At 33.6% G+C, this 16210-nt stretch overlaps 1 protein-coding gene across 4 annotated transcripts; it reads right to left on the minus strand.

Annotated features, from left to right (window-relative positions):
* Window positions 1-2469: 2469 nt before the first annotated feature.
* LOC100267013 (F-box/kelch-repeat protein At3g27150) lies at window positions 2470-5474 on the minus strand. 4 transcript variants are annotated; one of them, XM_010662460.3, is made up of 3 exons: window positions 4980-5474; window positions 4602-4671; window positions 2470-4136 (listed from the first exon to the last, which is right to left on the minus strand). In XM_010662460.3, exon 3 carries the CDS (start codon window positions 4098-4100, stop codon window positions 2787-2789), a length of 1314 nt encoding a protein of 437 aa, XP_010660762.1. In that variant the 5' UTR covers window positions 4101-4136; window positions 4602-4671; window positions 4980-5474; the 3' UTR covers window positions 2470-2786. The 4 variants fall into 4 exon arrangements, with proteins under 4 accessions (XP_010660762.1, XP_059598601.1, XP_002273717.1 ...); XM_059742618.1 differs by having other exon boundaries at window positions 4462-4671; window positions 4980-5381; XM_002273681.4 differs by lacking the exon at window positions 4602-4671 and having other exon boundaries at window positions 4980-5381.
* Window positions 5475-16210: the final 10736 nt, after the last annotated feature.

Here is a 16210-nt window from a genome sequence, read left to right on the forward strand (position 1 = left end):
TTGGTTGGACTCTAGTTTAAGAGTTTTTGCTACCTTTGAGATAAGATTTGAATTTGAATTTGAATTTGAATTTGCCTAGTTGGATTAAGTTGACAATTTTATTCCATCTATCTTGGTTTAGGACTTTGCTTACTTTTTTGTACTTTTTCATGATTTACACTCATTTGAAGGTTCAAAATTGTTATATAATCAAGTTTGGAGATAAGTATGGTTGACTTATTTGAGAATAATGACTCAAAAGATATTGCGGACTTGTGAAAATTATAAATAAAATTAATCTGGAAAGAATTTTAAATTAAGAATTAAAAAAAAAAACATTTCTAAATAATGAAAATAATTTGGAAATGAATTTTAAATTGAGAATTTTTAAAAAAATATTTTCGAATTTAAAATATAAAATCTTCCAAATCCTTCTAAAATTCTTAACTTTCTAAATTATTATTTTTATAAAATATGATTTTTAAATTGATTCCAAGTCCACTAGCTCATTGGAAATGTTCTTAAAAAATGTGGATGTACCTAAACTTTTAAGTTATTACTCTTTATATTTAATTCAAAACTCTTAAATATATTTGACTTTTCATTCGTTGGGTTATGAAACAGCATCCACTTAGGAGTTGAGTCAAGATCCACCGGAGCACATAAGGTGTTGCGGCACAAACATGAATTAGAGTATAGGTTAGAGTAAGTATAAAGGTAATATTTGCCGGATAATTTGTGTATTACTTTCTCATATAATAGATTGTTGATTTGAAGTCTCTAACTTTGGATTTTTCATCTACATATTGTATGGAGTTTTTCTACATAAAAATCTTTAGATTCTTACATATAATTGATTTTGATGTTTTTAATCTATCATGGTTCAAGTGAGTTAAAAAGGTTTAAATCCCTTTAATAGGTTTAATTGGGTTAAAAATCTCAACCCTTATCTTATAATCTTTAAAAATAACCCATTCACCCACTCGGGCTCTTATGCAAAAAATTTTATTTTGCGGAAGCAATGTGAAAGTATTTCTTCAAGGGCATATAATTAAAATATTATGTGCATTATTACTAATCACATAATATGTATTCTTTTGGACATTTAAAATATAATTATTAAAACAAAATGAAAATATTCTTAAAATGAATGAATAAATAAAAGTAAAGTTTTTTATATAAGAGTATTAAAATGGAGGTCGACTAAGGTGGTATTTGTTTTATTCCCCTGAATTTAAATAGAACTTAATTTTAACTTTATGCTAAATATAATTAATAATATTAAGTATTAAGTTATTTATTTTTTTATTATTTTATTCCTATGAAAAATTAAGTATTAATAGATCAAATTCATTTTGATATCGTGTTTTACTTGTTTTAAATAATTAATTTTAGTATTTGGCAAAAATACGAAACATTTTGATTTTTCTATTCAAATCAAAAACCAAAAGCTCATGGGAGGTTGACTTGCAAATGAATTGAAGTTTGCTTGTCCTTTTGCAAACAAATTGAAGTTAGTTTGTCTTCTTCTCTTTCTTTTTATTTTATTTTTTATTTTTTTACATTTGTAATATGAATTTCGACTCAGTTCTTCCAGGGTTCGACAGACCCTTCTTAATCATTTTGGTGATGGGGGCCTTGAGTTACATCATGACCAAGGTGTTAGACTTTTGGAAGGCAGGGACATGAGTCACGCCCAATTGGAATCCAAGACTAAAGAAAAACTACTACTTCATTGATTGGGAATTGGAGATGCTACATCAGTCTTCGTACCTTTCAAGCTTTGCGTACATTTAATTCAACTTTGTATGCAAAGAAAGGCATATTTTTAGCTAAATCGTATTATAAGCTTTTGTCGCATGAGATTCCCTTATCCTTATCGGTTAAAGAGATTTTGGTTTCTAAGGTTCTGTCCAAACATATTCTTTATGCTTGGGAGAGGCAACTTAAGGCAATTGTGATCATCTCATGAACAGAGCAGAGAAGAAAGCAAAAAAAATTCATCTCTACCTTCTTTCTCAGGAATCCAACTTTCCCAAACAATAAACTCATCCATGTTGTGACCAAAGCTAGCCAAGGCATCACTTCCCTGTAGGAATCACTGCATTATAGCTAGCTTGATATGGACTCACTATCCCGTACATGTTTCATATTAGGCTCCAGAGCAGAAGGCATAGAGGAATCAGTCATGGGTTTGCCTTTTCAGGCGTTCAAGCTTGTTCCCACTTATGATCCTGCGCCTGTGGCCTTATTGACATGCCCCAATTCTGCAGGGTGTGAATAGGCGATATCAATATACCATCTTCAAAATCATCTAGGACGAAGAAGGTAATCATCATTTTTAAGGACAATGCTTTACATATCAATAAAGAACTTGCTACCAGGGTTTTACACATTCTATGTGATGTTGCTCAGCTCTATCTTTAGATGCCTAAACCAAGCTTCAACTGAAACAAAACAAAAAGCTACCCCCTAGAAGGATAAAACAGCTGATCAAATCAAGTTCATCATATGTTGAGGATGTGAAACCAAACATAACTGTTATAAAACTTCTGTTCCGGGAAATTTGAATTCATACAGGAAAAGGGGGGACATGGTGAAAACTCACCAACATTCCTTAAATCAACCAAATGCCATCGCACAAAGTTTGGAGAGTCATGCACAATTTGCAGGATCTCCTCGTGTAATATTAGAATGAAACATCTTCTCATGCCAACTTTCTACTTTCCCAATTTAGTTTTTATTTGGGTAGTCAGAATAATTTATCAAACAACTCTCTACTGCAAGACTTCCTTTAGGAGCTGACCTCAAGCTATCATGATGGAGCAATTTAGGATAAAGTGACTAAGCCGGTTTCTGCCACTGTCAAGAGGCTTCCACAGCAACTCTTCAGCATCAGGATCGGGGCAGCAAGTGTATATAGTCATGCCATGACCTGCAAAAGAAACTGAGGATGCGCCTATAACTAGCAGCTCGTTGCCTAGAGACTTGAACGCAACACCCCATCCTCTATTAAAATCAGCCCTGACGGGGACTGTTCCCAGCCGCCTCCATGAATTAGTCTTCTTCAAATACACCTTCAGCTCATTTGAAGAAGCTTCTAGAGAGTAGAGATCATTGTTCACAACTGCAACAAGAGGGGGAGATTCAGAAGTTGAAACTGGGGCATCTTTTAACATGTCTGGGATCAAGTCCCATGCTTTTCTATCCTCGTCATATGCTTCTCCACAAGTGAGACCTTCACCCTTTTCGTCTTGCCCACCGATCACATAGAATTTGTTATCCATGTAACAGCCTGAGCAATGCTTCCTCCTCTTGTTCATTCTTGGAAGGGTGTCCCATGATTTATTATCTGGATTATATATTTCAGCAGAATTTAGTACTTCCTTAGTACTCACCATACTGATCCCACCCGCTACACAAGCAAAGGCACCACAGTTGGCAGAAGCAAACATGCATCTTGGGTTGAGCATGGAAGGACCCTTGAACCATTTGTTCATTGCCAGTTCGTACCTCCATATAACAACACCTTCAAACTCCCTGCCTGAAACAATAAGATGGGTCCCCGCGCAGACCGACTCTTTATCCGCTGATGTGAAACATGGATCTGATGGTAAAATTGGTAGCCTCCTACGAGATTCAAATTGCCTATCAAATGCCCACCAACTAGTTTCCCCACTCGCTAACATAAAAACAGACGATTCTTTGACCCCAATCTCTCTCCTAATCTTAAAGAGTTCACCGCTCTTCAAAAGAGTTAAGTACCGCTTGTTCACAAAACAAAACTTCCAATATTCTGATCTAGGGACCCTAGCTAAGATCAGACCCTCTACTTCATAGCTGAGAGAGGGACCATCAGAGTAATCTGCATCCTGAGTATCTACAGCTGACGAACTACCAACCCTGCACTCGCCGGAAGAGAATCCATTCCGACTCGGGTCCAATCTCCTTACAGTCCCACGAGCCCTAATCTTTTCAGGCGGAGGACTACTGGAACTCGCCCAACAGCCATTACCTGAATCCCCATCAAGCACACCTCTCCTATTTCTAACATTAGAATCACACATACATAAACTCTTCCCCTCTTCATCCTCTATTTCGTTTTCTTTTCCTCTGGACATGGATCCGACCGCTTTGTAGCCCTCTAAAAATATTCTCTGTAATTTCATCAAATAAAAAACCCAGCAAAAGATCATCAGCATATACAAACCAAAACCTTTGGAAAGAAAAATATAGGCCCAGATGCACAATTGAAACCAAAATGCAATTCTTATTGTTGTTTCGTTCAACATGCAAGCGATCAGTGAATACAAATAAAGACCCTGGCGAGAGGAAGGGGTGCTTGTAAACCAGAAGAAAATTCAGCCAAAAATCAATTTTAAAGTATTGGCTGATCAATATTTAAAACGGTCATATGAACACTTGACGAATAAGGGAACAATTTTCATTCCTTGCAGTATAAAAAAAAGGGTCAATACATACCCAGATAAGAAGTAGATGCGGAAAACAATTTCCATCCCATACACTAATCAAGATTGCAGAAATAAGACCATACGCATCCAAACCCTAGTAAAATCAAATGCCCATAAAATCCCAAGAGGGGGAAAATAGAAACAAAATACCTGGAAGAGAAATTGGGACCCAAAAACTAGACTTCTATCTAATGAAACAGGCGAAGATTCAAGGGATACCCTACAAAAAAAACCAAACAAATAGATAGATTAATATAGAAACCAAAAAACCAATCGTTACGCCGAAGAATTGATGGAGATTAAGATATGACTAGACATGCATACAGGCCCCCTACACAAGGAAAAGTAAACACCCAGACAAGAAAACGAACTCAAAATCACGATCTTTTCGCCATGGACTAGTAACATCACAAGGAATGAGTCAACATGAGCACAAACCCATCAAAGAAAGCCAAAAAGGGTTAACAAAGACAATCAAAACACACCACATAAACACAGATAATAAGAAAGAAAAAGAAGCAGGCGTACCAGGTAAGGCAAGTGGCTGACTAAGGAAGAAGGCAAATCCTGAAAGGGAGAAATGGGTTCTCAAGAAACACTAGAATCTGGGATGATAAAGGACAGAGAGGATGCAGAGAGAAAAAGGGACAAGGAAGCCATTAAGACGGAGGGAGAGAAGAGAAGAGAAGAGCAGTTTCGATGGTGGTGGTGGAAATGTGAGTGAAAGGGTTCCAGAGAACCCCATTTGCCTGGAATTTATTCTTAATTTACTCTCAAAGCATCCATTAAAAAACGTTGAAATTATGATATACAAATACAAGACCACCACCACCACCAACAACAACAGCAGCAGAAGCATCTTAGAGAGAGAAAGAGGAGAGAGAGAAAAGAAGCGAGGCTGGTGTGTTTCCTGTTTCGTTCTTTCTGTAAATTAATATGGAAATTATGGATTTTTGAATTTTATATTCTATTTATTGTCTCACTTGTCCTTCTCTCCCCCACGCTCTTCTGCTTGCCCGTTCCCCCACGCTCTTCTGCCCCTTTGACCACGTTTCCTTTCTCGTTTTGGTCACTACGAACGCCACCCTTGAGTCGGTGGTTTTTTTTTTATCAAGTAATTTTCTGAATTTAATGAACCATTTTAAAATTTATTTATTTATTTATTTATTTTGTGTGTATAAATTATAATTCCTCTGAATTTTCAACACAGATTTGATTCAATCTTTCATCAAGATCTCGTCCCAGGTTTCCTTCGGTCCATTTGAGCACACATAAGAACAATTCATTCACAAGAATTTTCCATGTTAGGCAATTTCCACGACCATTCATCTAAATCGGTTGTCCGAAAGGGTGAAATCCGATGGTAAAACACTCTTTCTTCCGGACCAAACACGATTTTACGTGTCATATCAGGAGAGAATCGAAGACTTCCACATTCATGCATTCTCTGAAAACGGCTCCTTTCTCATCCCCTCACGCATGCTCAGCCTAAATTCCTCGGCCACAAAATGACACCTTGACAGATAAGCAATGCATTAGTCAAAATAATAAGGCCATTGACAGCTAAATGGGAGGTGCCCCAAACGCGGCCTTACAGAAGGTGGAAGAGGAGGACTCGGTTCTGTTAATTTGGAACTTTTCTAAGTTGGGAAAATGGCAAAGCCCAGTTACTTGTCGTTTCTTTTTAATTATGCTTTCCTTATAAAAGTAAATGGGTGGTCAGCAAAACAGAAGGCTTCGAAGGAATTAATTTGGTGGAAGAATTCAAATGGTTTTGTTGTAGTTGTAACTTTTTCAAAGCTACACGGATTTCATTATTCTCCATGCTCTTCAGTCATTTCATTCACACTCTGGCTTTTGGCTTTTGAAATCGCTAACCCAAAAAAAAAGGCTTCATTTGGAACTAATTTTAGACTAACAACATGTTTCGACCCTCCTTTTCTAAAGTTTCAAGCATCATTATTTTTCATAATCTCTAATCTTTTTATTAGGCTTTTTGGTATGTGTTTTGTCATAACGAAATGATTAAATACTTGGAGCTTTTTCCAAAGTTATAAGCATCATTGTCCTTCACAAACCCCTAATCATTTCATTCAATTTTCTTGGGCTTTTCTTGGGCTTCATAGGATTAATTCTTTTACAATTCTTAATTATGGTAAAAATTAATTTTTTTTATTATTTTTACAATGAGCAATGATTTTACTTTATAGATAAAAAAAAAAGCACTTTACTCAAGCTTTCACTTTAGCTTATAGAGATTACATTTCTTAAATGGGTTCCCAACCCAAAAAACAAATGATACTTTTATTTTTATATTACATGTCATGTGATGGTGTCCATTGAAATATATATTATATATATATATATCATTTCTTGCCTTCCCCTAAGCCTTTTTATACTTTTTGATTGGCAAAAGTATTAAATAAATTGGGTTGAATTTCACTGGGATCTTTCCCTTTTGGACATATGGAAATCAACCAGAACCCCTAAGGCTTGATCTCTTTGCAACCCCCCTAAGTGAAAGACAGATGGAAGATTAAGTGGGGAGTTGGGTCTAGCAATGGAACAAGATGAAAGTGTTGAAAACCTAACCCTTAACCCAAGAAGATTTGAATCTGAATTTGTTATAGGGACCATCACATCTGTCCTATTCAGATCATACTAATCTACAATATCATAGAGCAGATAAATTAAGAAAAAAGAAAGGGGGGTGAGGATTAGTTTAATCTGACCAATCAAAGAGAATATGCCACGCCCTAACCCTAGAAAGTGGAAGGGCATTGGATAAGGGGTTTGGTTTATGACAAATCCAAATTAAAAAAAATAAAAAATTCAAAGGTTCTGTGCTGTCTGTCCACTGATTAGTTTGGTGGATTTGCCTTTAAACTTTGTGTTTTTTAATTTTGGGGTATATAAATAAAGAATTCCAAGTTTCACTGTCACAATCGCGTAGGTTTAGCATTTGTGTTAAAAGTATAAAGAGTATTATTATTAAGGAAGGCAAGGCAGGGCAGGGCATGGGTTGGGCATAAAAACCAAAACTAATCAGCTTTCAGCCCACAGATTGGGGAAAGAGGAGGTTAAGAAAACCTTAAAATCCTAATATAAAATCACCCCACTGATTCTTCTTTTAATTTAGTGTATAGAGAGAGAGAGAGAGAGAACTACACTCCTCAATGAGCATGAAGATTGAAGAGAAGGGAGGAGGGAGGGGGGGTTTTAATTATTAATTAAAGAATTAAAGAAACCCAAAACTTTGTTACTTTTTTTTTTTTTTTTTTTTTTTGTGGGATGCTCCAAAAATGGGGTTATAAAATAAAGAAATGGGCATGCTTTTGGAAGGGCTTTTAAGTCATCTAATCTCTGCATCTTTCTACATGCATTAAAGGACCACTACTTGACACTTAAGGAGCCACTTTGATGTCCCATCTCTTTGAATTTTGTTGTCAGAACTCAGGACAGTTTTAAGTACACACTCATCCATCTCCTCTCTCTCTCTCTCCATGCTCATTCTCCTCCTCTCATCCCATAAACTGTTTTTGTTTGTTTATTAGGTTGCCATCAACTTCTCTGCAGCCTGCCCCCCTTAACTTCATTTTTAGCTTTGGATTGGTCACTTCATCCACTTCTAAATTACCGGAGTTGTAAATGGAACATCACTTTTACTTGTTTATTTAGACCTTTTATTTAATCTCACTTTTTGCTGACCTAGTGTTCATTTGAGACTGATTAAAAAAAAGGTCAAATATGTTTCTTAATTTTTTATTTTAAAAAAAATCTTTGATAGATTTTTAAAAACATTATAAAAAAACTAAAAATTGGAGCACTTTGATGGGTAAAAATTACTTTGGTTTAAAAAAATCAAGGTTAAAAAATTTATATTTTTAAATTATTCAATTTTTATATAGGAGAGTTAAAATATATATTTTTTAAATTTTTTTCTTTTATTTTTTTTACGGAAAGTACTCCTAATGAAAGTATTATAATAAAAGCTTTTCAATCAGAATTATTCCCAAACTGCCCCTAGCTTTATTATATTGATCAAGATAAAAAGGAATGGTATAATGCACATAAATATTTTCTTAGGGTGTAAACGTAATTGGGGGATGGAAAGTGCTTTTAAGCCTAAATGGGGAATTAGGACTATGATCCCATTTTTGTCGACCAGCGGTGAAGTCTCCAATTACGAAACGGAAAAGGAAAAGGAAAATGGTGGACCAATGGCGTTGCAGCGGCGGTGCATGCGGCGCACCTGAAGATGGATACACATCGGTAGCCCTCAAATTGTCTACCCTCAACCCCTACGCCCCCCAGTCAACTATTCCAATCTACTTACCTTAAATTAATCGATTCTTTCATTCATTATCTTACCCGCTTGTTCCTCTGGATTTTATGAGTATATTTAATGATTCAGCTATCCACTTGTTACCTCTTTAAACACCTGCATGTGTAGATTCAATCTTTTAATGTATGATGTATGATGTATGATGTATGATGTATCTACTAGCTGAGCTTTATATTCTCATTGTATACGTGTACACTCCTCTGGGTTTTTCAACTTGGCCTTTCGTTGTGATGGGCCTGATTATGTCCTTGATCTTATAAGCCCATTGAGGGTAGTTTTCAAAACAGACTACTCCAAACCCAAATGCCCATTAAAGATCATAAATTTATGATTTTGCCATTAAATTATTTGAAAAGTGGTTGAGAAATGTACTATTTTTCTTTTCAAAATGTGCTCATGTCAAAAGTATTTATTGTGGGAGGATTTAATCTCTTTAGTCATAGGAGGCTATTTCAATTAGATGTGACATGGGATTCAATTGAGTTCTTTAAGTATTAAAATGAGTTGAAAAGAAATGCATTAATTGCACCCTCTAAATTTTGGGTGTTCTTATATACATTAAACCTTTATTTATTTACTTTTATTTTAGTTTTTTTTATTAAAGCAATTAGCCACCACAAGACTAAGGAGGTACCGTTAAGATATGTAAGTTAGTATGTTTTGTTTAATTGACAAATTGTTTATTTTTATACTAATTAGATGTGACTTACTTCCTTGATTTGATTTATCTGAAAACAACTTCATACTTACACATATTAGAATTTAGGTTGTTCAAAGACATATGTTTAAAGGTAAATATATATTTATGGTTGGTAAAACTTTTGGAATGACTAATATAAGAAATTATGATGAAAATTATTTTGTGTTTTCCAATTTGATTTTTACTAATATTTTTAGAATCGAATCAATCATTGAATCGAAAAAGTTACTGATTTATAATTCAATAGTCGAATGAAAGGTCGAATTATGATCAAACTAATGGTTGAACTACAATCAAACTAATGATCAAATCAATAGTGTCATAAATATGTATTTTATATATTATTAAAATTAAAAATCAATAATATATATATAAATGTGAAGATATTTATTGAAAGTTAATATTATATAACCTGTTGTTGTGTAAACATGTGCATTAAACTTAAAGAGCATAATGGTGCTATCCTTTTCCCTTCAATTGGAGGTAGTCAAGTCAAATTCTAAGGGTGCATTTATGCTTCATGAATTTTTTCTCATTCCCCCCCTTCCATCAATGCCACATCGAAAGCACACAAGAAATACCAAGGATGCATTTATGCTTTATGAATTATTTCACATTCCCCTCTTCCATCAATGCCCACATCGAAAGCACACAAGAAATAAAATGGTTTTATATTGCCCATTAGCCCCTTGGCATAAGCAGTCTGAAACGACTAAGTGATAGCACAACTGCACGGCCATAGCCCATTTTGTCCGATAAGAAAGGGATCCTAGCCCAAACTCGCGGCCCGATTCACTGAGTTAGTGATTTGATCTGGGCTGACCGGTTCACGCGCAGTTCGACAGCATTCCCAGCTCGATATACAACCTGAACCGGATTAGGCTCTGGTCCATAGTTGGACCAATCGAACCAACCAGTCCGATCCAGTTTTTCCTCTTTCCCATCAATGCCATATCAAAAGCACACAAGAAATAAAATGGCTTTATATTACCCATTAGCTCCTTAAACCTCAAATGGCCCAAGTGATCCTAGCTGCACAACAATTCCTAAGCCTATCTTGCCCAATAAGACAGAAAAGGATCCAAGTCTGAACCGGCAGCTTGATTCATCAAGTCAGTAGTTTGATTGTTGGGCTGATTGGTTCATGCGTGGTTCGATAGCATCTTCAACTCGATATGTGACCCAAACTGGATCAAGCCATGGTTGAACTTAGGTGGTGTTTGTTTTTTTACTTAATTCTAAATTGAACCTTAATATTTAATAGTATTAAATATTAGGTTGTTTGTTTTTGTAGTATTTTATTTTTATTAAGTATTAAAAAGTAAAAAAAAAAATTATTGTGTTATTTTTTCTATTTAGAAAAAGCCACATATTTTAGCTTTTTCTATTTAGTAAAAAATTTATAATAAGTCATGAAAAAGTAAAAAAACAAACAACCTAAATTCTAAAACTAAATGATTTTCAGCAAAAAGCCAAAAAAACAAACACCACCTAAGTCTGATTTTTAAAACATTGGTTTTTACTATGTTTTAATTTCCAAAATAATTTTTCAAGGATTTTTAGAATATTTTAAAATTAGGAAGCTTTTCATAATTAAATATTGAGGTAAAAATAAAAAAATTAGATGTAAACTTTTTATAAACCCTAAGAAAGTATTGTCATTCATTAAAGATAAGCAGAGAATGTTAGAGAGAGATGTAAAGAACAAACGAATATAAAAAAGAAGGTTACAGGTCATAACTTGAAGTTTAACATAAGAATTGGAAATCATAATTTAATGCTTTTTGATATATAACTTTGAGGTAAATTTAGGATCACTTTTGATATCATTTTAGGATAAGCCATACATTTTTCAAAGATCAACAAGTCATAAATTTAAATGCTTCAAACGGTTTGCAAATTGGAAATAAAATGAGAAGGTGATGGCTGATTGAAGTCAACTAAATAGAGTTATATTGAATTCAAATGGGAAGTAATGAATTTGAATCCAATTCAAATTTCGCACAAATTTAAATTCATCCACTACCAAAGGGAAGAAACCAACCTCCAATTCATATTCCATTCATTTGCAGTCCAATTCAAATTGGGTCGTTGCCACTTCCGTCCCAAGCCTCCTCCATGCAAAATTTGACATTTTTGACACTCCATCGACCTTAATGGGCTCGGATTATTCTAAAATTATATATATATATATATATATATATATATATATATTAATTATTTTAGGATATTTTATGTTATTCTTAAAATAAGTGGCTAATTAGAAATTCTTAAGAAACATAGGGAAAGAGATTGATCTTTTATTCTTGAAATTCTTGAATAAAACTTTAGTTTTTCTTTCTTTTACTTTCCACTCTTTTCATTCTATTTTCTTAGCAATCAAACATGGACTGTGAGAAAAAAAAATCCTTCACCATGTTTGGCTAACTTGATGGATTTGGAGATGCTAACATGAATGTGAAGAATCCAAAAGAAAAAGTACCAAGAAAACGGTAAAGTTGTGTGTGTGTTTTTATTTTTTTATTTTATGTTTTTAAGTTTGAATTAGTAAGATTAAATCCTTTGTATCTATATAAGTATAAATAATTTTTACCAAGATACTAGTGTTTCTTAGAAGGACCTTAATAACTTGTTAGCTAAGTTTGATCTTATAATTAACAAATCTAATGGTCAAATTTATAAGATGGATGTACAAAATAGAACTAAAAACCAAAATTATTTAATTGATTTAAGAAAATCTTCTTTCAAAAATAAAAATCTAAATGGTTCTAAGATTTAATTTGATCTCGAATTAATTTTGATTCTAAACTTAGATTTTATAATGCCTATCTTTCTAAGATTCAACACGGGACTATGAAACTCTCTAGAACAATTTCCTTTGTTATATTTATTTTATTCTTATTTATTTGTTTCTCATAGTAGGTGAATTATTTAGCAGTTGAGAGATTCTCTATGGTTTTTTACACCTAGTTTGTTACTCGATGGTTTTTCCATGTTATACCGTACATATGGCATGAAATTAAATTTATTTATATATGTATGAGATTTTTGCTCTTACTAAATAATTAATGTACAAAGACAAACAAAAAGTAGTTAATAAAGAATTTAATCTAAAGATTGATTTAGGGAATATCTATTCACCCTTTTTAGATAGTTTCATTTTATCAAAGCTAAACATAAGTTTTGAATATATCTCATATAATGATATGCATATTATATAACTTTTTAATCATATTTGTTTTCATTATTTTGTTTGCAAGTAGAAATTCAAAACCAAATAAGATTTAAAAATTTTCATTTTCAAACAATTTTAAATTTTTTTAATCAAACACATTTTCAAGAATAGAAAAAATAGGAAATAAAACCTATTTTTAGAAATCTTTTTCAAACCAAATGCAACCTAATTTTTTTTTGGTTCTCTTCATAGCATGTTGAATAATTTTCATGCTATGTCATATCGAAATCACTTAATTCTCAACTAATATTCTAAAAATTATAATTGTAAGAGTGTTTAGGTATTCTAAAAAGTTCTAAAAGTGCTTAATCTTGATTTTTTTAGGAATTTAGTGAATTATTTGAAACTCCTTGTGATCATAGAGAATCTTAGTTTTTGAGACTCTCTGAACTTCCTTACGACCGTAAGGATTTATGGTTTAATTTAAACTTCCTTATAACTAAAGAAATATATTTTAGGATGTTGGGTTGTAGAATTTAGAGTTTCATGAATTTACAGGTTTTTTGATGTGTGAGGTCCGAAAAAGAGAGCATTTTTGTTGTTATTTTGATTTTCTTTAGGAACTTTGTTTTCTTATTCCTTTAAGAGTATTTTATCATTCTTAACTTTCTTATATTTTCCGTTTTTATGAGGTATATGCGAATAAGAAATTAACATGACTGCATAAAAAATAGTTTGACTAGGACTAAATTAGGTTTAGTGAGGCTTTTATGAGTTATTCGACCTCTTTGTTTTTCCTCACAAAATTATTAAAGGTCGAGATTGTTAGTGTATTTTGTTTTTCTTATTTCATTGGATTTTATCTCTCTCAAAATAACTTCGAGCTTTATTGTATTTCGATTTGTATTGCTGTAAAATTAAAGATCGGTGTGTTGGAAAAAGGGGATGAATGAAATTAAGTAAATCCATTGAATTAAGTAAATTCATTCATTTTTCCAGAATTCTAAGAGTCTCAAGAAGCCAAATTCATTTTGGCTTTCTGAACCTGTCTGTGTTCTTCCCTCCTTGAAGTCTATAAATAGTGGTAGACTTTCTTCCAAAAAAAAAATGTAAAAAAACTTTGGAGTATTGTCAGAGTGTTGAAGAATTCCTTCCTTCCGTGTCCGTGATAGAGTTGAACAATTTCCAGTTCGCCGGAGTGGCTGCAGAGTGCTGTTGCTACCATTCGAAGATCGTTTTATCCTGGGAGACAGACGCCTTGCGATTCTCAAAGCACCTGTGGAGAAGGCGAATCTGTTTTAAGGAGATTGTGTTTTCCACAAGACTCGGTCTAATCTTCTTCCTTAATTCTCTGTTTTTTTTTTCTTCAGTTTTCTTTTATTTTCTTATGAACTAACCAGTGTGTGCAGTGTGGTTTTATAACATTCTTAAAACAGATTTTTCAAAGGAAAACCAGTGGTTGGTGTAAAGGAAAAAAAGTTATCAGGAAGAAGAAGAAAGAAAAAAAAAAAAAACTGTGGTTGTGAAGATGAAAAAAAAAAAATTAAATTAAAATTTGTAATTGGAAAAATAAATAAATAAATAATTTTGTTGTTTAAGTTTTCCGGGAAAACAAACAAACAATTTGGTTTGTTGTTTTTTCTAAAAGATAAAAAAAAAAATTTGTTTGTTGGTTTTTTTTTTTTTTTTGGAAAAACAAATTTTTTTTCGAAAAAAAAAATTTCAAATTTGTGTTTTTTTTAGAAGGAAAAAAAAAAAAAAAAAACAACCATTTGTTACAAAAAGAAGTTTCGAACTCTTAACTTGAGCCCTTTTTCTCATGCTCAACTCAGTATGACACCATTGGACTATGACTCATGTTTTTTTTTTATTATGGGAAAAATACCTTCTTATAAAGTTTGTACCAAGTCTTTTGAAAATTTGGAAATTATGATACAGAGAAGTTCTGTCTAAGGTAATTGGAATTTAAGCGGGACCATTTGTGACCCCTCCAATTTCCTGGGAACTGAATATTCTGTCTAAGGAAACTAGTCCTGGTCTGGGTCATTATACCCCACTAGTCTTTCCTGAGAATACTCTGTAAAGTGATTTTCAGTTTTTTTTTTTAAGTTTTTGAAAAAAAAAAAAAAAAAAGGAAAAAGAAATTGACACATTTTCTTGGATGTTTCTAGAAAATGACAACTGAATCCGATAACGTTGTTGTAACTGAATTAACCCCAGTGGCAACCCCTACTGTGGCCCAAGTGCCAGCGATGCCTACTACTGTACCAATCTCTGTCTCACCAGGAGAAAAACCAGAGAAGTTCAGTGGACTAAATTTTAAAAGGTGGCAACAAAAGATGTTATTCTATTTGACCACGTTGAATCTTGCAAGATTCTTGACTGAGGATGCTCCTAAGCTCAAAGAAGACGAGCACGATATCCAAGTCATCAGTGCTATAGATGCTTGGAAACATTTTGACTTCTTGTGTAGAAATTATGTCATGAATGGTTTAGCTGATTCGTTGTACAATGTTTATTCTGACAAGAAAACAACTAAGGAGCTATGGGAATCTCTAGACCGGAAATATAAAACTGAGGATGTCGGGGCTAAGAAATTTGTTGTGGGTCGCTTCCTCGACTATAAGATGGTAGATTCCAAGACTGTGGTAAGTCAAGTCCAAGAACTTCAAGTAATCTTGCATTAGATACATGCTGAGGGAATGATGTTGAGTGAAACTTTCCAAGTAGCAGCTATTATTGAGAAACTACCCCCTGCTTGGAAAGATTTTAAGAATTACCTCAAGCACAAAAGAAAGGAAATGAGCATCGAGGATCTAATTATTAGACTTCGCATTGAAGAAGATAATAGAAGATCTGAAAAGAAAGGGGCGCACACTCTAAATGAGGCCAAGGCTAACTTTGTGGAACATGGTCAAAGTTCCAAGGCAAAGACGAACAATAACAAAGGGAAAGGATCTAAGTTGGGACCTAAAGGAAGGATCTCAAAGAAGTCGAAATTTCAAGGGAAATGCTTCAATTGTGGTAAGCAAAGTCACAAGTCTGTTGATTGTAGACTGCCCAAAAAGAATAAACCTAAGGAAGCTAATGTGATTGACGACATCACTAAAAATGTTTCTGACATTGACCTCACAGCAGTAGTCTCTAAGGTGAACTTGGTGGGTTCTAACCCAAAGGAATGGTGGATTGATACTGGTGCTACTCGCCATGTATGCTCTGATAAGAAAATGTTCTCCACTTTTGAACCAATTGAGAATGGGGAAAAAGTGTTCATGGGGAACTCTGCCACCTCTGAGATCAAGGGTCAAGGTAAAGTAATCTTGAAGATGACTTCTGGGAAAGAGTTGACTCTGACCAATGTTTTATATGTACCGAAAATTCGCAAGAACTTGGTGTCTGGTTCATTGCTGAATAATCATGGATTTCGGTTGGTCTTTGAGTCAAACAAAGTTGTTTTGTCCAAGAGTGGAATGTATGTTAGGAAAGGGTATATGAGTGATGGAATGTGGAAACTCAATGTAATGACTATTATTAAGTCA

The sequence above is a fragment of the Vitis vinifera genome, chromosome 14 (genome assembly GCF_030704535.1).
Source record: "Vitis vinifera cultivar Pinot Noir 40024 chromosome 14, ASM3070453v1".
Classification (NCBI taxonomy): Eukaryota; Viridiplantae; Streptophyta; class Magnoliopsida; order Vitales; family Vitaceae; genus Vitis; species Vitis vinifera.

Coding starts and splice junctions, on each gene's coding strand:
- LOC100267013 (XM_059742619.1), bottom strand. CDS start 4,271: ATGTTGAACGAAACAACAATAAGAATTGCATTTTGGTTTCAATTGTGC.